General features: G+C 45.2%; 2 protein-coding genes across 15 annotated transcripts in view; one reads left to right on the forward strand and one right to left on the reverse strand.

Annotated features, from left to right (window-relative positions):
• PLAG1 (PLAG1 zinc finger) overlaps positions 1 to 7,498 on the reverse strand; it is a 73,296-nt gene extending 65,798 nt beyond the window's left edge. For 5 of the 11 annotated variants that reach the window (XM_090039994.1, XM_090039992.1, XM_090039997.1 and 2 more), the window contains exon 1: positions 7,339 to 7,498. The gene's annotated coding sequence lies outside the window, so the exon portion shown is untranslated. The remainder of the gene's footprint in view (positions 1 to 7,338) is intronic. The other 6 variants (XM_090040001.1, XM_090040000.1, XM_090040002.1 and 3 more) reach the window with 3 other exon arrangements.
• On the forward strand, positions 7,489 to 16,090 carry CHCHD7 (coiled-coil-helix-coiled-coil-helix domain containing 7). Of its 4 annotated transcripts, none has more exons than XM_090040007.1 (4): positions 7,732 to 7,869; positions 11,707 to 11,777; positions 12,369 to 12,467; positions 15,862 to 16,090. In XM_090040007.1, the coding sequence occupies exons 2-4, from the start codon at positions 11,724 to 11,726 to the stop codon at positions 15,961 to 15,963; spliced, it is 255 nt and encodes an 84-aa protein (XP_089896133.1). In that variant the 5' UTR covers positions 7,732 to 7,869; positions 11,707 to 11,723; the 3' UTR covers positions 15,964 to 16,090. The 4 variants fall into 4 exon arrangements, 3 of the variants coding, with proteins under 3 accessions (XP_089896133.1, XP_089896132.1, XP_089896134.1); XM_090040006.1 differs by lacking the exon at positions 7,732 to 7,869 and adding an exon at positions 7,876 to 8,242; XR_016441429.1 differs by lacking the exon at positions 12,369 to 12,467 and having other exon boundaries at positions 7,489 to 7,869.
• The last annotated feature ends 6,214 nt before the right edge of the window (positions 16,091 to 22,304 follow it).

Raw genomic sequence — 22,304 nt, forward strand, 5'->3', positions numbered from 1 at the left:
TTTAAATTGCCCATACATCACAGTATCTTCCAGTGAAAAAAAAAAAATCAGTTTTAGTAGTCACCGGTTTCTAGCTCTGGGACAGAAAAGTGAAACTCAAAAGGATTTTTAAATTTGTTTTGTGACTGTTCAACAGTCATTTTGTTTAAAATAGATTTTTGAATGGAGGAGCAATAGGAATAGGTAATATTCAGTTAAGTACAGTAGTATATGCGAATGCCTTTCTAGCATACAACCAGAGTGAAAATCCAGCAATAGCTCTAAGGTGGAGGCATTTTTTTCACTTTGATATACTAATATAAAAATATCTATACCAAAAAGGGATACTTATAAAATTCTGAAGCCTGAAGAATAAGCGATCGTGTTAAAGGTCCAACTAGTGCAAATAAAAACTTCAAAAGTGACATTAAGAGTTGTAAGAAACATAATAGTTACAAATTCAGAACTGTTTTATTACTAACTATATAGGCTCAATTGAAATGAACAGTAACCTCACAGAATCTTTTCTTCTGGAGCAGAATTTTTGTTTTAAAGCTATCTAATTTGTAAAATGTCTGTTCTGGTAGTCTGAAAAGAAAACATTTCCTTTATTACTCAAAGACAGAAGTATTCTATCAAATCATAAGTCTTATTTTAAAAAGATAGCAATATTGACAATGAATATACACAGCACAATAAATACTGGTTTTGTACAAGTTACAAGCACTTAGCGCAGTAAAATCTCACTAATTTGCATAAATGTAGTCTTTCCACTTCTCTAAGTTTAATAGCACAACACAGTAGTGATGTCTCAGTCATTAAAACAGACCTGATTTTTTCACAAAAAAATGCTACAGGTCAATAAGTAAATTTGATACTCCACAGAATACATTTGTAAATGGATGAAAAAGATAAGCCATTTGATGCAGTATCCTTGCTTGTTGGTTGTGCACTTAGTAATTTGTACAATTCAGTAACTGGGAGCAGGATACTCAAATGTAAAGAAGAAGGATTCTGTATAAGTTAATTAATGAGAAATGTTTTAATTTTAAATAGTCAAAAAATTAAGGCAGAAGGTGTTTTTAGTATAGATACTATAATGAGGGGAAAGATACAATTACATGCAAACAATATAGCCAGATAATTGAAAACATTTATCTTTTACAGCAACATATGAAAAACTATTTATAGTTACCCTAACTTTAGACCAAAACAACTTTGACAAATAATTCCCATTAAACACTTTCTAATCTGATTTCTGGGGATATATTCTCCTCTGAGAAAGGCACTTGGCATGTTAAGTGCAAAAGAAGATTATAACAATTTAGTTAGCTGTAACAGACACTTTTTATATTTTTAAGCTTTTCTATATATATATGAATTTCTTCAGTTTTGTTCCACGGTCATTTTAAAAGAAACCAGAAGGGCAAAGTTTAAAATGTCTTACAATTCAATAAAGTTACTTCCCTTTGCAGTTCTGAGTTAGTGTTTTCTGCATACGTTCTGAAAATGAAGAACGTGTATATAATGTCTATACTCTCATGTATTTACTTTGCTCAACTAATTTAAATATGGATTTCTGTGTTTTATTCCTTTAACCTTTTAAACTCCTTTAAAAAAGAAAATCATGCTTTAACCTCCTTTAAGCTTTTGTAACTCCACTGTACCCATTAGGATTGGGTAAGTGTAATTTAGCACAGAATACATTTACTTTTCACTTGATGAGATTTTTGTCAAATACCTGGCTTCTAAATAGTGCCTTTAAGTAAATAACAATTATCAGAAGAACTTATAAAACAAATTAATTTATCCTATTTTAATGCAAGTATAACTGCATGAGCTCTCTCACTTTTCAGCATTCAAAAATGCATGCAATACTTCTTATGTAGTCATCTCAAATTCCCACTACTCACTGTGGTTAGTTTTAACAGGAGGATCCTGTAGTAACTATTTGCAGCATATCCAGGGACCATTTAAATATTAACAGTTTTAATATATTCAATGAGAAGGCCCCATCATCTGTAAGTGGTATCACATCACTATAGTTAGAAAAACATAATGCCTTCTCAAAGTATTTTAAAATATGTGAAATTTTACTTGGAATTCCTGCTAACATGCTCTAAGAAGATGAGATGGGAACAGGTGTACATTGAGGCTGAAGGGAAAAAAAGATTCTGAGCAACAGGCCAACAAACATAAAAGCAAAACTTAACAAGCATTACTATAATCTATTCTACTCAACATTTGGTTTTCACAATTGTATACAATTAGAACTTCCCATTCTTGGTGTAGTTATGGTTGATGTTCTGTAGAGAGTTGGCCAGTCATCTTCAGTGCATTGCAACTACAAATGTATTCAACAAAAATGTATTTTCTCAATTACGTAAAATAATTTAAAATATAGGTAACTGCCTGATAGAAGGCGTTTAAAAGTTCCAGTCACAACTACATACAACTTATAACTCAAGATACAATTGTAAGTTCTAGATGTGGGTTTTTTTCTGATAAGAAAAATACACATTCTTCATTATCAGAATGTGCGGGTAAATGAAAAGTTTTCAGCCATGTATTAGAACTTTATCAAATGTATGTTACATCCAATCAATGTAAAAATTACATAATTACATCACTATTACTGGGATTATTTTAAAAATAATTCTTTAAGATTAGCTAAACACTTGGTAATTAATTAAAGATGGCTAGCAGCTCACTGAGCAGATATTCCATATTTTTATCAACAGTAGTGAAAATGAAAAGTGAATATGACTTTAAAAAATACTCTAACACTACAGTGAAGATGACTGCTAGTTCCTTTTAACACTTCCATGCATCTGAGGACATTTTAAGGTGTTTTAACATGTTTTACACTTCGCAAAAATATTAGGCTTTGGTTGGTACATTAACTTGTTCAGGACTGCTTCCTAAAGGTCCCCCTCTAATCACAAAAGCTAGTTTTAAATATCTGAGACACGGGTACAAAATAAAAAGCCTAGGTTTTAAATCGCAAAATAAAACAGATCTTTTAGTAAAATAATTTTAAGCAACTATAACAGTGGTTTATTTAGAACATGAGCATTCACTTTTACCCATTAATTTTAAAAGATTTGCATTACACTGAAAGGAGGAGACTGAAGGGCACCATTTTGACTAACTAGCTCAGGAGATGAATGACCATTAAAAGTGACTGCATTTTGTATTAGATAAAGTTAAAACTTAAAAAAATGTAGTTTCATTGTCAAAAATCTGTGTAGGAAAAGTCATTTTTCAAGTTAATTTACTAAATAAAAGTTCTCACCAAAAAGCATATTTAGACAAAGTAATCAAGTATAATTTAAGGTGTGTAAATTAATTTGGAGCCTGACATTTGTTGAACTGCTTCCAACTCAATTAATAGAACATTTGCAAACTTCATCCAACACGACTGACAAATGTCTACAAAATACTTATAATACTATTACAAAATTCTAGATAGGATGTTACTTATAAAAGCTAGAACAACTTTACCAATAATAGTTTATAAACATTTGTTTCCTTAGGTGCCTAAAGATTTTTGATTCATAGATTTGCAAATGACATATCAAAGCCATTTATACTAGAAAAAATGTAATCTGAAAAACTTCACTACCCCTAAGAATCTCTATTAATTCTAACAATCACAGCCTATAACTCTGAGAACTGAGTATCCTTCTTAACAAAAAAAACAAAGCAACTTAGGTTAGGTTAAAAGGAATGCTAGAAGGTAACGGATCCCTTTTCTGCTATTATTACTTACATGGGAAAATTAAAGTCAGTTGAGTGTTAAATCCTAAGAGACTAGCCTAGCCTCTTTGCTCTGTCTCCTGAATTTTACACCATACCCGAGTATACTGGATTTTCTTTATAACAAGCAGGCAAGTCAATAAAGATACCCAGTACCTATTATACCACAGGTGATGTTCTGAACAATGCCTGTGCCTAGAATCAGAATGATAAGAAATCATTGTGAGTTTCAAAAATAAGTAAAAATGTTGTAGTACACTGAACACCGCCTACTAGTTGCCAAATGCAGTATTTGTTGAAGATTGTTTAAAAATATTTTCAATAGCATTATTAGTTTATTAAAATTACTTCTGTAGAAGTAACTAAGTATTATTTTTCCCATGCATTTCTTTTCTAAAACAAACAGCATGCTTCAAGTAATTTCTAATGTTTTCTTTTTGATTAAAAGTTACACCGACTTTCTTTACAAGAAGTGTCTGGAGACTTGCTTCTAATTTGGAATTCTTCTGTTAACTTTAGAAACATCCAAGACATGGAATGATAATTTTGATTAAAAAAAAAATTGTATAATTTCATTTCTTAATACTTGGTGATTAATCCTTCTTCTTAATGAATTTTCTTCTCCACAGGAATAACTTGATGTGATTTAATTTTTAAAACTGATTCATCAGAAACATCATGATTTTTCCCAAACTCTGTTAGTACAGGACTATCCTAGTTAACAACTGCTGTCCAATATTTTCTATAGTCACACTTATATAGAAAGTACAGATCATTTGTAAACCCAGGCTATTAAACAGAGGGGAGTATCATAATTCACATACAGTATCTGTAGGTCAAAAGAATGCATACACTGAAATACCAAACTTTCTGGGAAGCTCTCTCTCATGTCTCTTTCATACCTGTTATTTAAGTTTTAATGTTGAATTAAATATTAAGTCCACACAATCAGACTGTTTCAAGAAAAATGTGATAATGCCTCTATAAAGGTACCTAATTACTCCATGAAGAAGCAGTACTAAGTATTTCTAAAAAATTAGATATTTTACTAAAAATTAAAATACTTAAAGAGGAGATAACACATGATGATATCATTATCATGATAGTTAAACATTTACAAGGTGAGGAAACTGCATAAAACTTGTACCAACCAACATGCCAGCCTCAAGTACAAACCTATACACAGACACACGTGCATGTACACCCACAAAGCTTGACTGTAGTTATGACAACTTTCTAACAAAACCACAGGCATTTTATTCAAAGGATGCTAGAATCACAGAGCTAATGTACACTTATAAAATGTCACTAGCTGGGCCAGTTAAAATTATTTTCGAAACCTTTCTGAACTGTCAACAAGTTTTAAATAGAAAAGCACATGCAATTCAACAGACCCAATTACACATCCCCAATGAAACTGAAGTCACTCAATGTGAAAACGATGCACTTAATCTTCACAAAATGGCTGTGAAATTTTGTTGCATACATAGGTCTCCTTTCAAAGAAATCAAAACTAACAGACCAGCACTATGCTTTAATATTAACAGTTAGACAGTTTCATCTGTATAACATCCATTCCAAATTCAACTCTAAAAGAGCATATTAACACCCTTAGAAAACTTCCCTAAAGACCTGCTATGCACAAAAGAAATGCCTTGATCCCAGCACATTTGCGCATCTGCCCCTCTTATGATGCATGAATTTATTGCACAAAGGTCGATTTCATGTCTCCACATTAAAAAATGCCTGAACCACCCCTCTGCTTTCGACAGAGGTACTGGAGAAGTGATGATCCCTATAAAGAAAAGAGAAGCTCTCTCTGTAAAATGTCCCTGATCCCATGTGGAGCCAACATCAGCAGCACTTTCCCATTAATTTCAAAGGGATGCAAGACAAGGCATCAATTATTTTATATAAATAAAAGGTGAAGGCGCAGACTGCATTCTTCAGGGAACCCAAGCAGGTGAACCAAGCATGCCAGTGAAATCACAAGCCATCCACAGAAGAGGTGCCCTTGCTCTAAGGCTCTCTCTATGGAGCATTACCTCAACCCCACACTACTCCGAGGAATCCAACAGAGGTGGGAGCCACCAGGAAAATTTGAAATCAAAGGCAGTGAAAATGTGCATCATAAACCGGAAAGGTTTACTCTCTGCTTCACACATCCTAATTAGATCAGGAAAGTGACACTACAAAAGTATTGCATTCCAGCCAAAAAAAAAAGAGAGAGAGAGAAAGAAAATTTAAAAACCCTGGCATACCAAGAGCATTGAAAAGGAAGTTGTAAAGTAGTAAATACAACATTTATCTTATCTAGGATCACTCCACATTACCCCAAAGTTCTGCAAAGTTCTGCACTACCCTCTCCCCCTACCCTCCTCTCCTGAAAAAGATTTTCACAGTTTCTCATTGTCGGTGGTGAGCGAGAAGAGGCTTTTTCACCCTTCCAAAAAATAAAAAAAAATAAAAGGAATCACCCCCCAAAAAATAAAAGAATATTGATTAACTCCTTGCTCCCTGAAACCTCCAAACGGGTGTACAAGGAGGTGGGTTCCATCCTGTTACCTTAAGGGAGAAAAGGGGGAGCAGCCCCGATTTTTAGGGATTTTTTAGGAATTTTTTTCTCCTTTTTATTTTGTTATATGCCTCAGTTCTCCCTCCATTTTGGTTGTTTATGATACTGACAACAAGCTGTCCCTGCTCGCTCGCTCGCTCTCTCTCTCTCTCTCTCCGGATCTCTCCTGCTTTCAGTTAGCAAAACCCCCCTCCCCAATGCAAGGAGCTCTCAGCCCTCGCTCGAGTTCACACTTTCCTCCCAGTCCGGGGGAAGGAAAAGCTCCCGGGCCGCGGGCAGGGGCAGGGGCAGAGCAGGCGAATTCGTTTCTTTCTTAAGAGGGGGAAAGGAAGGGGGGAAAAAAAAAACTTTTGTCCTGGGAGCCGGAGGGGGAGGGGGGAGCGCCCCAAAAGAGCCTCTCCTGCCCCCCCAAGCGGGAGCGGGGGGCTCGGGGCCGACCCTGCGGGCCGAGGGGACGGTGGGGCACATTTCTGGGCGAAATCGGGCCGTCTGCAAGGCGCGGGGGAATTTATATTAATTTTTTCCCCTAATTTTTTTTTTTGCCTCTGTGAGTGCGTGTGCGTGTGTGTGTGTGCGTGTATGTGTGTGCGCGCGCTGGGAGCCGCGGGCTCTAATGTCTTCCGCTGCCTCTTGCTGCTGTCACTGTATTCACAGCACAACGCTGCAGGGAGGGGAGGAGAGGGGAGGGGGGGGGGCTGAGAAGGTGGAAAGAAGAAAGGGGAAAGTTTTGCTCGCACTTTCCCCCCTCAGCGGAGCGGGGCTAGGCGGGGAGGGGGGGAACCCGCTACCCGCCCTCCCTGAGAGCGACCCCCCCACCCCCGACCGCGACCCGCGCATCGCGGGCGGCAGCTGCTGCCCTGCACAGCGAGGACCCCCCAGCCGCAGGCGCGCGGGGACCCGCAACCGGGCCGGGCTGGGCCTCCCCCGTCACCATTTAAATCACCCGGAGAGTCGCCCGCTCCAGCTCCAGCCCGGCGCCGCGCGCCCCCTCCCCCGCCGCCCCCCGCGGCCGCGGCGGGACTCACCGCGGGCGCCTCAGCATCCCCTCCGCGCCCCGCGGCCGCCCCTCACGGCGCTGCGCGGCTCCCCTGCGCTCTCCCCCACATCGCTCGGGCTGGACGCGGCGGGCCTGCGAATTGTTTGCTTTCCCGTCCTGCCAGCAGCCATTGTAGTGTATGCGCTGCGGTGCAGCCCAGCCTGCGGCGCGCGCCGCGCCCACCCCCGCCCGCCGCCCGCCGCCGGTTGGCCGTCGCCCGCCGTCACTCAGCCCCGCGGCCGCGCCCCGCCCGCGCCTCCCGCCACCCCAGCCGCCCGCCCCGTTGGCGCCCGCCGCCGCCGCTCAGGCCTGGGGCGGGCGCGGCGGTGTGGGCATTGGCCGGCGCGGCCCTGCCACTCAGCGCGGCCCGGGAGGGGGCGGGGGCGGCTGCGGCGGCGGCGGGGCGGGCCGGCGCCGCGGGGGCTAGGAGCGGGGTAGGCTGCGCCCTACATAAGCGCGCTGCCCGCTGCCGCTGACGTCTTTCGAATTGCGGACGGCTCCCGCCCCGCCCCGCCCCGAGGTGAGTGCGCGCCGCTGGCCCGGCCACCGGCACCTCCCCCTCCCGCTCTCCCTTCCGCCGGGGTCCCCCCGAGTAGCTTGGGCTGGGGAGGCCGGGCCAGGTGGCCGCCCGGGCACAGGAGAGCGGCTGGCGGGAGACTGTGCTGGCTGCTGCTAGGCCTGCTCCGCCTGGCTGGCGGCTCGTGCGGCGGACAGCTCTAGGCCGGCGGTTCCCCGCTTTCCTTGTTCCGGTACCCGTTTGTCAATACGGGGAGCTGGTCCCCACCGGCTGCCCCCAGTGTGTGCTGCCGCTCGCAGGCTGGACCTGTCAGCCCCCGAAGGAAAAGCCACGGCTGCCCACGTTTTTCTTCTCTAGAAGAGAATCTGTTTTTCAGGTTTGTTCATGAGCCTTTCATGTATTCTGGCAACTCACTTTTTCGGGGGTCGTGACCAGTGGGTTGAGAAATGGTGCTGTAGGATGGGTGAGCCCTTAGCTTGGTACCTGAAAGCACAAAATGTGTCATTGAGGAAAATTCCTTCCCCTGCTACTGGCCAGTTAAGTGAGGGGTTGCACGGGACTGTGAGCAGCATGTCCTTCAAAGCCTGTGAAATGTTTTTGAGTACTTGGGGGATCTTTCTCTAGCAGCAGAGGTTTCTCATGGTCCCATCCACTAGACTCTTTTCCATGTGGGTTGGTGTTCTTTAGTATCTGCCCATCCTAAACCAAGTCACTCTGCAGCTGTATAGGAACAAAACCAAATAAAAATGGTTTGTTAAATGTTGGTGATCGGTAGTAAATCCTCTGCGGAGTTCTTTGTATTGTTCCTTGAATTGGATGGATAACACCAGTATTGGTTTCAGAGCTAAAATCCATGGTGTAGTGACAGGCATTTGTGCTAGCACATGCAGAGTCTGCTTTTTCTCTGCCCTTGTAACAGACTTTTCCACCAAAAGGTAACTTTTTTTTCTTGTGAAAAGGTGCTATGTAGTTAGAGCTAGGCAAAACATGGCCTGCCATGTGTTCTAGCAAAACCAGGTCCTGCAATCACTGCTGCTGCTGAGAAGCTGAGCTGTTTAGCCCAGATCAGTGTGCTACTACAGCTTTCCAGTTTCTGCCATCAGGGCTAGGGAACCCCAGTGTGCCATGGAGTCATCCCCGTTAGCACTTAATGTCCACCAGGCACTTTATCATTTTCTTCTAAAAGTATTGCAGTGCCTTTAGTTGCATCTAATGCTTTGGCAAACTTCTGAAATCTCATGTCTGCAGCTTTGGTCTTTATTGATTGTTGGTTTACTAGCATATGTTTCAATTTCTGTGGATCAGCCTGACTCTTTTTTTGAGGGGGGCACCAATGCTGGCAAAGAAACTGAATATTCAGAAACACAATGTAACTACATATTCAGGCTCACTACAAAGATGAATTCTTTTAATTCAGTAAAAGAATAAGGGTGGTCAAAGACTGGAACAGGATAGCTAGAGAAGCTGTCATATCTCCATTCCTAGGAACTTTCTAGTGCAGGTTAGGTGGAGACTTAGCTGGGATGACTTGGAGACAATCATGCCTTTAGCAGCAGGCTGACCCTAGATGAGCTGGAAGAGACCTCACAAGTTCTACTTTCTTATGATGTTAATTGCCAATGTGTGTTTAAATGCTGAGAGAGCTATATAATGTGATGCTTTTAAATTTGTTTGAGAGAGGTAGTATTAAGAGTTGGGGTTCTCTTTTATTTTACTTTATTTTTGACAAGTTAATTGTAAGTTTGTTTATTTCAAACTTAAGTAAAAGATGTTCCATTTGTGATGCTCTCCAGTCTTACGACCAAGTGCAAGATGCTGTTTCTCTTGTGCAAAATTGTCTATTGTGTTTTAACTTGGGAGGGGAGGTGTAAGGAAGGCTGAAGGATGCCCATTTTTGCCCTTAGTGTCAGCATTTGGCCCAGCAGTTAAATTAATACAGCTAATATGCAACATGCAATACAAGTATCTGTCTCCTGTAGCTGAACTGACTTTGCAGTGATAAAAACAGTAAGAAGGATCTTGCTAACATAAAGTGAGATGAATCTATAGAGCGTAAATACATTCTATTCAAGTCAATAGTAAAAAAGTATTTTTAAGTCTCTAATTTGGCTTGCAGTAAATCTAGCAGTTGTAGACCAAATGGGGAACTCTGTCTCAAAATTAAACTAGTTGTCTTTATTTTACACTGGTCTAGCAATTTAACAATACTTTAGTTGCTTGTTTTAATAAGCAGAGCATCACACTTATTGTTTAAAAAAAATAAATAAAAAATTTTAGGCATAATGGAGACTTTAGAGGTGCTAAGCCTATTCCTATTTGGTGAGAGAGCCATTTCAAGTAGCAAGTGTATACAACTGTGTACACAGTGTTCAATCTTATGGATGCTTAGCTTGGGGTCTGGAAAAGAAGAATGGGTTAGCACAAGTTGGGAGGAGTTTGTATGCATGTGGCTTTCCCAAATCCTGTGTCAAGCAAATGCTAGGCTCACCACTGATGTGCAGGAGAAGAGTTGGAAGACTTCTCTAATATATACTTGTTGGGAATAGTGCTTATGGGCTGTTACAGCAGGTAGGGATTGTCATAGTATAAACATCCTGGCCAGGTCCACTTCCTCAGCAAGAATACCCTCTTATTTACCAATATGAGTAACTAGCAGGTAGCTTGGCACTACACTATATAGGGCTGTTTGTTGCAAAAAGGGAATTCTAGTGGACTTGGCAGAAATTGTTATTTCTACTAATATCAGTGCTTGTTTTTAAGCATTTATTTTATTTTTATCAACTTTTAATTTTCAGGCTTGTGCAAAACTAGAGGTGTTGGGAGCAGACAACTTGGTACTAAAATTAAATGTCTATAAATCAAAAAACATCCCTTTTATGTAGCAGTCCTCGCTGATAAAGCAGTAACTCCTGGAATTCAGAACTACAGAGCTCTGCAGGAGTTTGGTGCGCACGCAGCTGCAGGAGCTGGAGGCCATTCTGGTAAGGCTATGCTGGGAGGGAAAGTTGGAGGGACAGAGCTAGTACCAGCAGGAAGCCCAGTGCTGCTGGCCACTTGCTCTGCCTAGGTCCCCAGCTGGTACAGGGGTCAAACACCCACGAAGCCTCACCTCTGCAGGACTTTTGCTCCGCCCTGATTATGGAGGGGCTGGATAAGGCTTCACAGAAGCTTGGCCTCTGCTCTGATCATGTTAGGGCCTGGCTGACTCTGCAGGAGTTTGACCCCTCTGTAATTGGAGTAGGGGCCAAAGTCATGGAGAGCCCAGCCCCTGCACCAATCATGGAGGGGCTAGGCTCTGTAGGAGTTTGGTCCCTGGTCTGGCTGGGATTTGGGTAGAATGAGTGGCCAATGCTCTGGACTCCTTGCTGCTACCTGCCCTCCCCCACTCTCCCAGTACCAGCATAGCCCCCAGCTCCTGCACAAACTTCCTTGTCTGTCCTAGATTTCAAGTCTTCATGTAAATTTTTTGATTATTACAGACAGAAACACTTTTTCCATCTGAGTGTCACGTGAAATTGATTTTTAAATTGAATCCTGTCAAGCCTAAAATGGATCTGAGCCATGTTGTGTCAGTAGGGGAATATAAAATGTTCTTCTGGAGAACTGCATGTTGCCCATGGAGAGCATCATTCTGCTTAGACCAGCAGTCTTGTGCTCCTGGTTCCATCACCTAAGATCATGTGCAGTAGTAGTAGTATTTAAAATCTGCTAGTTCTGTGCTATTTTAGTGTTTGCACTTAAATGCAAGCGCAGACAATCAGAGTCTTAACACTAACGGCACTTCTAGCTCAGATGCAATAAACATCTCTCTCTCTCTCTTTCTCTCTCTCTCGTTTGCAGTAAGAAGAAATCTTAGGATGTCCAAACATGCGCGACGATATAGAGACCAAGATACAAATCCATGTATAGTGGTAAGGTGGTTCAGTTGCCATACTGCTTGGATATGTATAACTTCGAAAAGTGAAAGCTCCCCATATATTTGATCCTGGGAGCAGAATTTGTATTACAATTTACTCACTTCTAGGAGAAGCATATCAGAAATAGTTGAAAGTTGCTCTTAAAACTGTAAATTCAGGAACAAATTGCTCTTCAGGAAGGGAAAGTAACATAGTGGTAGTCTGTTTTGAAATGGTTGTAGTCAAAATTGGGGCGGGGGAGGGAAGAGTTGAATCCCAGTAAGATGTATTCCTGTACCTCTTAAAGCAGGGTTTAAATGGGGTCAGTCTTTAGAAAGAATTGCAAAAAAAAAAATGTCTGCATGGTGAAGTCATTGCTTAAGACTCGGTTCTTTTAGGAAAAGTAGAGGTTTACCCTGAATGTCCTTGTTACAAAGTTTCCTTGCTCCAGCTGTTAAGTAGAGCATTCAGTTGGCCACCTATCTTTTTATTTTGTATTTATAAGTACTTTAGGGACTCCTTAGAAAGCTGTGGGGAGGACAGTAAAAAAGTATAACACATCACACTTGAGAGCCGATGGAAATAAATGTATCTCCCATATTAAAGGAAATGGATGCCTCTAGAAAATGCATGGATGACAATAACTACAAAAAGGATATGTGTACCAATTATTTTATAAAATACAAAAACTGCAGAAAATTTTGGGTAAGTAGGGTCAAGTAGAATCAACTCCATTTTAAGTATAATATTTTTACTTTAACAGATGTATTCTCCTATTGTTGATCTAATAAATCATGTATAATTTATATAAAATTATATTACTATGTGCAGTGTATATAGTATAAACTGTAACAGTCTAGTATTACATGCTACATGATGCATTACTATAGATAGTGGTAATGACGTAATGTTCTAATTAGTATAACAATATTTTGTTACGATTTTTTACATTTAGAACCAAGCTGAACATGGTTTAGCCTGCTTGAACTACATACAATTCCAGTAGTCTATTTACTAACATATATTGACATTTTTCGTGTTTCTACTTTAATGCATTTTTACCAAGTACTTTGTGGTTTTTACTTTACGTGTTTAGCACTTGTGTAGGTATGAAAAATGATTAGCATAACTTTTTAGGTGGTAAAGTAATAAGATATAAATCTTGTACTGCTTTAATTAAATATATGCATATCTAAGTGGGTAGAGTTAAACCCCTTTGTAGGTCACATCCACACATGCAGGCACAGGTGTTTGGAGCAGCAGCACAAATTTTGTGCCTCAGTACATGTGCCTGAACATGCTCTTTGGATTTGGGACAAATTGTGCTACTTAAAGTAAACAGACCCTGCCAAGCTTCTCCCAGAAGCCTTGCTCCCCCCTGGCTGACGGCTGGGTCTAGCACCTGTGCTGTCCCCAGCACTATACAAAGCTGCTGTTGCAAGTAGCTCAGGGCTACTTGCCTTCAGGAGCTTCTGAGGCCCAGCCAGTTGGTATCTGGGGGCATTAGCCCCTTGTGCCAGCTGGACTGCTGAAACATCCCTAACCCTGAGTGATCCTTGCACCTTGTGTGTGCTGTGGCAGTGGAGGCTGCTGCCACCTGCAACAGCATCTGCCCCCTTGGTTCTGCAGTCTCATGGCTGCATGACTGCTGGACTCGAATGGGGACTGCACAGCTGCCTGGACTGTAGTATGGGCACTATAGCAGAGCCATCTGCACATCTGGGCCAGCTGCCAGTGGGCCATGGCTGCACAGTTGGCCTTTGTGCAGCGCTGCTGTCCTGGCAGAGCAGGGGCACCAGAAGACATCTAGGCAGCTGTTGCCCAGAAGATGTGCTCATTGTGGTGGCCCACTTCAAACCGTTGAAGCTTGTCCTTTTAGCCCTTAATGGCCTGGAGTTCAACCACCTCATCTACATTCCATCTGGTTCCCTGGTGTTGGCTCTGGGCAGGCTCCACTACCTGGGTCCCACCACTTGCCTCACCAGCAGGGATCCTGGTGTTCTGTTTAAAAATTGCAACTTCACTAATTTGTTGTGTTTTTTAAAAAAAAAAACCAAAAAAAAAACCCACTCCCTTCCCCCCCAAATTCTCTTTTTAAACATGGAATATCCTTGTTCCTCCTGCAATTAAAATGAAACTCCATGAGAGAGATTGATCAATCAGTCAGTTTGGGCAATGTTTTATTGATGTATTTAAATTTTAAAGTAATTTGGAAGCCTACCAGTACCTTTTTATCATGTAATAAAATAAATTCTAAATATCTATACACTCTGGTATTTGCTTCTGGTGTGAGCAGTGCTCAGCCCCTGCTTGCCTGCCATTCCTTCCTGGCAGCCTCTTTCCCAGCACTAGGACATGGGTCCAACTGCAGCTGTCCTACCTGCTGCTTTGTGCTTTTGAGCAGTGCAAGCCCTTACTGTTCTGTTCCCTGTGCCCTTCCTGGGAAGCCCTTGACTGGGGTTCAGGGACTAAGCTGGGCAAGTCCCTTCCCTTCCAAGCTGGTTCTGTATGCTACATAGCCTCTGGGTCTTGGGTGACACTGCTGCAAGGCTGTCCCTGCAGCAGACTGAGTGCACTGAGGGCCCAATGCTGGTGGCGGCCACTGCTGTCTCCGGTGAATACTGTGCAGTGCGGGGAGGAGTAAGCAGGCATATGGCTCCCTGCCCCCCAAAACAGGCTAGTGAGGCCAAGCCTGGCTCTGGTAGCCTCTCCTTCCCAGAGTTCCCCTTCCCCCTCTACTTCTTTTTTGCGCCAGCCATCACCATAAACCCATAGATCCTACTGCCACCATCCCTCTCCCTCCACCTCCACATGTCCCAGCACTGGTGTGAGCAATGGCTGCAAGCCCAACTGCTGTGTGCTTCTGTCAGCAGGACCTGTCCCATCTAGCAGCTGGGCATGCAGGGTGTGAGATTTGGGAGGCTAGGGGAAGGGTGTGGGAGGATACATATGGGGCTTGTGGGTGGATTATGTGGGGGCAGGATGCCACACACCTCCTCCATTCCCTCCTCTTCTCCGTGCCTTCTTTCCTCCCCCCATGGTGCACAGTCCCCACTACCATTTGCATCAGCCAGCAGCATGCCCACTGTAGGCAGAGACCCCCTGGTAATGCATGGTGCTTCCCAGGACCTGGGGGCTACACATGGCACATGGAGCCAGCCTGGTTTGCCGGAGCCTAGATATCGCAGCGGACAGGCAGTGAAGTCTTGCACAAGACTACGCTTGTTTCTGCACTGTAGGGAGGAGCCATATGCCATTGGCCTGGATTGCCTCCTGCCTCCACGTGGTCTGTCGTCAGGCTGGACCAGCTCCACATGGAGGCAGGAGCCAGCCCAGCCCAATGGCATGCGACTCTTGCCTGTAGTTCCAGGAGCCCTGGGTGGCAGCAGGAGCCAGCCCAGTCCTGACTGAAGATGTGTCAGCAGACCGGGCCAGCTTGGTATGCCACATGTAGCCCAACGGGAGCTCTGCCTGCAGCTGACTGAGTGCCCTGATGGCCCGCTGCTGCTGTTTAAATACTCCAGTTCTCCTCTGGTATTGTCCAAATCTTATTACTAACAAAATACCCCGATACCAGTTTCACATGGATACTAAAACAAAAACACAGAATTTCCTTTTTAAAATCCTTCTGGAGTGTCCTACTGTGAACTCTTGTTCTGAATTCCTTCCCCTCCCCCACCTTTGTTGGAGATATTGCAGGAAACCTTGTACATTTGGACAATCTGCAGATGAGAATATCTCCCCTTCTACCCTATCAGTAAAAGAGAAAAGGCATCAACGAAAGGCTTTTTCAAATCATGCTTGGTCAGTACTTCTTGTGGACCTTACAAGTATGCATTAATCTAACATTGTGCCAAAGGAATTCTGTAGTTTGTGAACAGTATTTAATTTCAGTGTCTACTGAAACAGTAAGGTGATCATCTTAACTTTTTTAAATGCCGGTTCACTTAGTTGTTATCAGCTAATCAGATTTACATACCTGGCTTCTGATATAAAAAGTACTTCTTCTGAGAAGCCCTTTCAGTAGCTGCTGATTTTCAGAGACTGAGACTTCTGAGAAACTGTGTGTATTCTCATACTCTATTTCTTCTATTTTCAGCAGAACATTATGCTGCAAAGGAGGAGAGATGGTGTGAAACCAGATATGCCTACTGCAGAAGAAAGAGAGAAGATCTTGAAGTCAATAGAGATGCCATACTGATTATGTACCTGCACTGCTTTGTACTGACTTGTTGATCTTAATGTTGTGCTTGTACTGTGTATATGTGGAGATGAAAAGCTAGGCATTTTATTTTATTAAATTTTAAAAAATTGTGACTATAACTTTACCCAAGATACTAGTTTAACCTCTCTGGGGTAAGATGAGTTTTTTGCTTTGTCTGTATCAGGGGTGGGCAAAATATGGCCGGGGCTGGATGCGGCCTGCGAGACCATTCTATGGGGCCCACGGCCCCCCCAAAAAAGTAGAAAATGAATATTTCTCTGCCCTTAGTTCCTGTCATTTGACCCAGGGGACGCCTGGTGGGCTCCAACAACAGCAGAGCCCACTTAGCCGTGCCCCCAGCTGGAAGCCCCAGCCAGGGTTTCTGAGCTGCCCTGGCACCGGAAGCTCATGTAAGGGAGGGGTGGGGACCCCAGGCAGGGAAAGAAACAGGTGGGGAAGCCGACTCTCCTTGACCCCCTGCACTGCAGGTGCTTGCAGCCTGTATGGGGCTGCCTGTGCCCACTCAGGGCTGCATGCACCTGCAGCATGGGGCACTGGGTGTGGGAGGGGCCGCTCCTTCCCTCCCCCCGCCTCCCTATATGGAGAAAAGTGGCCCTTGCCCACTGCCTGGCTTGCACTGCACATGCTCACAGCCCCTGCAGGGCTGTCTGGAGCAGGCACAGGCAGGCTGCAAGCAGCTGCAGCGTGGGGCACTGGGCATGGAGCAAGCAAGGGGCTGCTTTCTCCATGCCCTGCACTCAGCACCACCTTGTAAGTCCGCTGCTGCAGGTGTGCAGGCAGAACACATGGCCAGGAGAGCATGGAGCCTAGTGCAGGCACCTTCCTGTGAAGCTTTGCTGTTCCTTGCAGTGCTGGGTCACACACACTGGGATGCAGAGGCCCTGGGGGAAGGCAGCAGGGTAGGAGCCCATAGAGGTTGTGCTCAGCTCCCACCCCACATACAGATATGGGGAGCATGGGTTCACTCAGCCCTGTGGGAGTGTATGCTGTGGAGCAACCTCCCACTGCAGTAGATGGGGGGGGGGGCAGGCTCTGATCTTCTGCAGCAGCTGCCACTTCCTGCCAAAGGCAGGGGGCTGTGGACTCGAATCCCTGGCCATGTAACTCTGACATCTAGGAGCCCCTTCTTGCAGGGCTGGGGAAGCAGGTGCTGTCGGTGGGGGGTGAGGGGCACCAGCAGGGTTGGAGGGGGTGGGGGGCAGGGGGCTTTTGGCAGGGGGAGAGAAACTCTTATTTTAATCACAGATTGGGGGTTTTTATCAGAGAATTTGTGAATTTTTTTTCTTTTTTTTTGTCAGGGAAAACCGGGAACTCTGCTTTTTACCTACACTAGCTAAGCGCCCATCAAGAATGATGGGCACATGGTGGAGACGGAGCACCACCACCCTGTGCTGCCACAGTGCTACATCCAGCCATGTGCATCCCCCTCACCCGCTCTGTGTCTGGTCTCATACCCCACCCCCACAGACCTCAGACATGCACCCAGCCACCCACCACACACCCACCCACAGATTCAGCCACATGCTAAACCCAGCCACCTGCTACACACACCCAGTCACTTGCCACATGCTGCACACACACAGCCACCTGCCACGCACACATCCAGCCACATGCTGTACAAACCCAGGCACAACCCACACATGCACGCGCAGTTGCATGCTGTACACACCCAGCTGCACACCCACATGCAGCTCCACACACAATGTCCCCATGCAACGCCACACCCACCCAGCCACACACCACACATGTGCCTCGCTGCCTGGCCTGCTTAGTGGTGGGACTCGCAGCTGCAGCTGCGCCTGCCCTGTGCACAGCCCAGGAGCCACATACCTCCTGCTTGGCTCCCTGGCACCGCCTCTGCAGGAGCCACTGGGGTCTGAGTGTCCCACAGTCCAGTGCAGCCAGGGGCCCCATTCATTGTGAATGGCGCTGTGGCCAGGCCAGGCCAGAGGTAATTGGAGTCTGGCGGCTTGTGCAGGGGCATGGTACAAGGGAGCTTGGCAGGGGGGGAATGTGTTCCCCTCTACCAGGAACAGCCTGGTGCAGCCCCAGTCCCCCCAGCCCTTCCAGCAGTGGCGGTGGTGGCTGCTGCAACCTGCCCTTCCCCGTTACCCCCCCCACCGGTTGTTGTTTAGGGAAGGCATGGCACAGTGGCTCCCTTGGCCCCTGCCTACGTCTGCCCGTTCACATGAACCCCGGCGCAAAATTGTGCCTCCATCCCCCAGGCAAGCTAACCTGCACCCACCCTCTCAGCAGCATGTGCACAGTTGGCCCAGAGTGTTACAGGCAGACAGACACACACACAGACAAGGCTTTTATTAGAATGTTGCTCTGATAATCTCTGCATTCCTTTTCTCACACCACCACCTCATGCTTGTAGTTGCCATTTATTCCTCCATTAGATTTATCCAATGGATTAACCCACATTATTTATATCCCCAAAACCCCTTACCTCCCTGCTTGTCATTTGAGGCTATGGTTACTATGTAACTATGAGGCTATGAAGCTAAGGAAGTATGTTGGATGAGTGGACTGTAAGGTGGATAGATTATTGGGCTCAAAGGGCTCAAAATCAATGGTTTTGATGTTTTGTTGGCAGCTGGTATCAAGGGAATCTGTCCTGAGACTGATCTTGTTTAATATCATCATCAATGACCTGGAAGATGGCATAGAGTACACCCTCAGAAAATATGCAGATGACACCAAGCTAGGGAAGTAGTAGATACTGGAGGGAAGGGCTAGGATTTAGAGATCTCAAATGGGATTGGATCAAAAGGAATCCCAAAAGGCTCAAAAGGTACAAGTGCAGTCATGGGCTTAGGACAGAGCAGTCCCATGCACTGCTACAGGCTGGGGGCTGACTAGCTAAGCAGCAGCTCTACAGAAAAAGACCTGTGGATTATAGTGGACAGTAAGCTTAATATGAGCCAACAATGTGCCCTCGTTGCAAAGAAGGCTAATGGCATACTGGGCTGCATTGGTAGGTGAGTTTGCAGCAGATCAAGGGAAGTGATTCTTCCCCTCTATTCAGCACTGGTGAGGCCACATCTGGAGTAATGTGTCTAGTTTTGGGCGTCCCACTACAGAAAAGATGTGGACAAATTGGAGAGAGTCCAGAAGAGGGCAATGAAAATGTTTCGAGGGCTGGGGCTCATATCTTCTGAGGAGAGGCTGAGGGAACTGGGCTTATCTTGTCTGGAGAAGAGAAGGCTGAGGGGGAATTTAATAGCAGCCTTCAACTACCTGACGTGGTTCCAAAGGGATTGGAGCTAGACTGTTCTTAGTGGTGACAGATTACAGAACAGGGGGTAACAATCTCAAGTTGCAGCAAGGGAAATTTAGGTTGGATATTAGGAAAAATTTTCTCACTAGAAGAGTGGTGAAGCATTGGAATGGGTTATCCAGAGAGGTGGAGGAATCTCCTCCTTGGAGGTTTTTAAGGCCTGGATTGACAAATCCTTGGCTGGAATGATCTGGTTGGAGATGGTCCTGCTTTCAGCAGGGGGTTGAACTAATTGACCTCCTGAGGTCCCTTCCAACCCTCATTTTCTGTGATTCTATGCGTTCTGCTGCAGTTTGCCAGGACAACTGATTAACTTCAGTGTTGGTTCTCTGCTTTTATGCTGTAATGCACTTGAAAGTTTGTGGAAGCCTCACCTCAAGTACAACTATGATTTGCTTGTTTTATGTTTTATTCTTTTTCTCTTCCTGTTGCTAAACAGTATTTCTGCCAGTCTTTCCCTTGCCTTCATTGTAAGACTACTTTTGCTACTGAGAACATGTAATAGTATCACTGTTCCTTACAAAAATCAAACTTTCCTCCCCTATCTTGCCCCCTCTTCTGTATCCCATATGAGCATCTGAGGGGAGTGGAGTATACTTAGCCAATATCTTGCTGGGCCAGGTCAAGATAGCAACCCTGAAAAGCTGCAAAAACCATCACACATGATGCCTTCCAAACCTTTTGTTTCTTGTTCCAGGCACATGTCACATTTGGGCTTGCATACTGCCTTCCAAAACAATGAAGACCAGTTCACACTGGGCCACTGAGTGGGCACTTTGCAAGGTGGAATATGGACAGCTAGATCTCAGTGTGTAACTGCATGAATGGCATTGGTGGGGAGTGGGTTTCAATATCTGGTTATACAGATGGTTTGTTGCCAACAGGTGTTTCATCCTTGGCTAGAGGTGCACTGATATAACAGTCCATATCACATTGGTACTGATAACAGGAAAATTGACATTAACAATTGGCTTTTTTTTGGCTGGTGTAGCCAATAATGTCACCAATAAATGCTGCATGCATGCACACAGCTGCATGCATGCACACAGCCCAGGAATGCAGCCCGGCAGCTTGGAGAGCAGCATCTGGCTGGTAAGTCTGTGGAGGGAGGAAGGGTGATGTGTGAGTGGGGGCAGATCAAGACTCCCGCAGTGAGGGAAGGAGTGGGGCTGGGGCAGGCACTGTCCAGATGGGGTGGGGCACAGGACAGACCTGCAGGTGACTCATCCAGGGGGCACGTGGGACGGGGCGGCATCTTCCAGCCACCGCACATGCCTGTGGGGAAAGCATGGGGGGTATGTGCCCCCTGGATTAGTGCACACAGTGAGGGCAGGCTGCCTGCTGCAGGCTTGGGGCCAGGGCTGCACTGGCTTATTCCTGGTGAGGTGGGGCTGGGCTGGGGCTGTGCTTTGGACAGACGGGTGGAGCAGGCAGTGGCAGTGCTGGGAGGGGGGGACTATGGGGTTGGGTACAGCCCTTACAGCTACTCCAAAAGCCACTTCAACCCAAACAGCTACTCCAAAATTCACTGTAGCCCCTGCTCCCAGTGCCACCCCAGCCCTGCCCCCACCCACCCTCAGCACAGGCCTGCTGGAAAGAGGTCAGCGCAGCCCACAGCTCTGAGTCCACAGCAGGCAACCTGCCCTCTCCCCATACACAAATCTGGGGTGCACACATCACCCATGCCTTCCCCAGGGGTGTGTGCAGCAGCCAGGAGCTGCCCCCACATCCCATCCCACCCCCTGGATGAGCCTCCTGTGGCTCTGCCCTGCACCCTGCCCTGCCCTGGCTGGGCAACGCCTGCCTCTGCCTCAGCCCCTGCCCCAGCCTCATTTCCTCCCTCACTATGGGGTCCTTGATCTGACCCCACCATGCCCCTTTCCCCAACAGACTTACTGGCCAGATGCTGCTCTCCAAGCTGCTGGGCTGCATATTGGCAACCAGATTGGTATTGGCAGATATGGCTGATTAATAATTGGCCATCAGTATTGGCCAAAAAGATCTTTATTGGTGCACCCCTATGTTTGGCCCATGAGAAGGTACACACCTTTTCACTTTCACCTTTTGCTTTTGTTTTTATAATAAAGTTTTAAAAAACTACCCCCCCACAACTCCCAAAAAACCCTCTCATTTCTTTCTATTCTTTTTAGAGTCAAGATACTCCTTGAAAAATACTATCTTTTACAGTGGGTTGTTTGTTTGTTTGTTTGCTACAGAAAAATAATAGAGTATTTTTTTCTGTTGCGAAGAACTGGGCTGGTCTTGTGAATCATGTCTGCACACCTAGCAATATTAACTTTGCATGACAACCTGCAGCACCCTTGAAAGGATCTCAAAGCACCCCAGAGTTCTGTAGCTGCCTGGCTGAGAATCACTCTTCTATTCTCTTGTTTTCCTGCATTCTCTTATCTTCCCTCCCTCCCTTTCCTCCTGGCCTCTTGAAGGAAAGAGAATACAAGAATGTACTTTCTTTAAGGGTGGCAGAAGGGCTTCTTCATAATGGTAATTGTTGATCCTTGCATATACTGCATGTGGACTTCTTTGCCCCGGCCAAACAGGGTTCTGTCCTCATCATCACTAGCACAGCAGTCCAAAGAGTGACCTCTTGTGGCCACCCAAAAGCATCTGGTTAATGCAGATTTTTCCCTTCATCTGTTGTTCTCATATACATTTAATTGCTCTTCTTTCATAGATTTCATAGACATTAGGGCTGGAAATGACCTTGGGAGATCAAGTCCAGTCCCCTGCTCCAAGGGCAGGAAGTCAGGTGGGGTCAAAGGATTCCAGCAAGATAAGCATCCAAATGCTTCTTAAAGGAGTCCAGAGTAAATGCTTTCACCACCTCTGGAGGGAGCCTATTCCAGGCCTTGGGGGCTCATACAGTAAATAAGTTTTTCCTTATGTCCAGCCTAAAACAGTCTTGCAGGATATGGTGATCATTGGTCCTTGTCATCCCTTGGGGTGCTCTGGTGAACAGATGTTCTCCCAAATCCTGATGTGCACCCCTGATGTACTTATAGGTGGCCACCAGGTC

This window comes from Crocodylus siamensis, chromosome 3 (genome assembly GCF_052110815.1).
Source record: "Crocodylus siamensis isolate JL-2025a chromosome 3, ASM5211081v1, whole genome shotgun sequence".
Taxonomy (NCBI): Eukaryota; Metazoa; Chordata; order Crocodylia; family Crocodylidae; genus Crocodylus; species Crocodylus siamensis.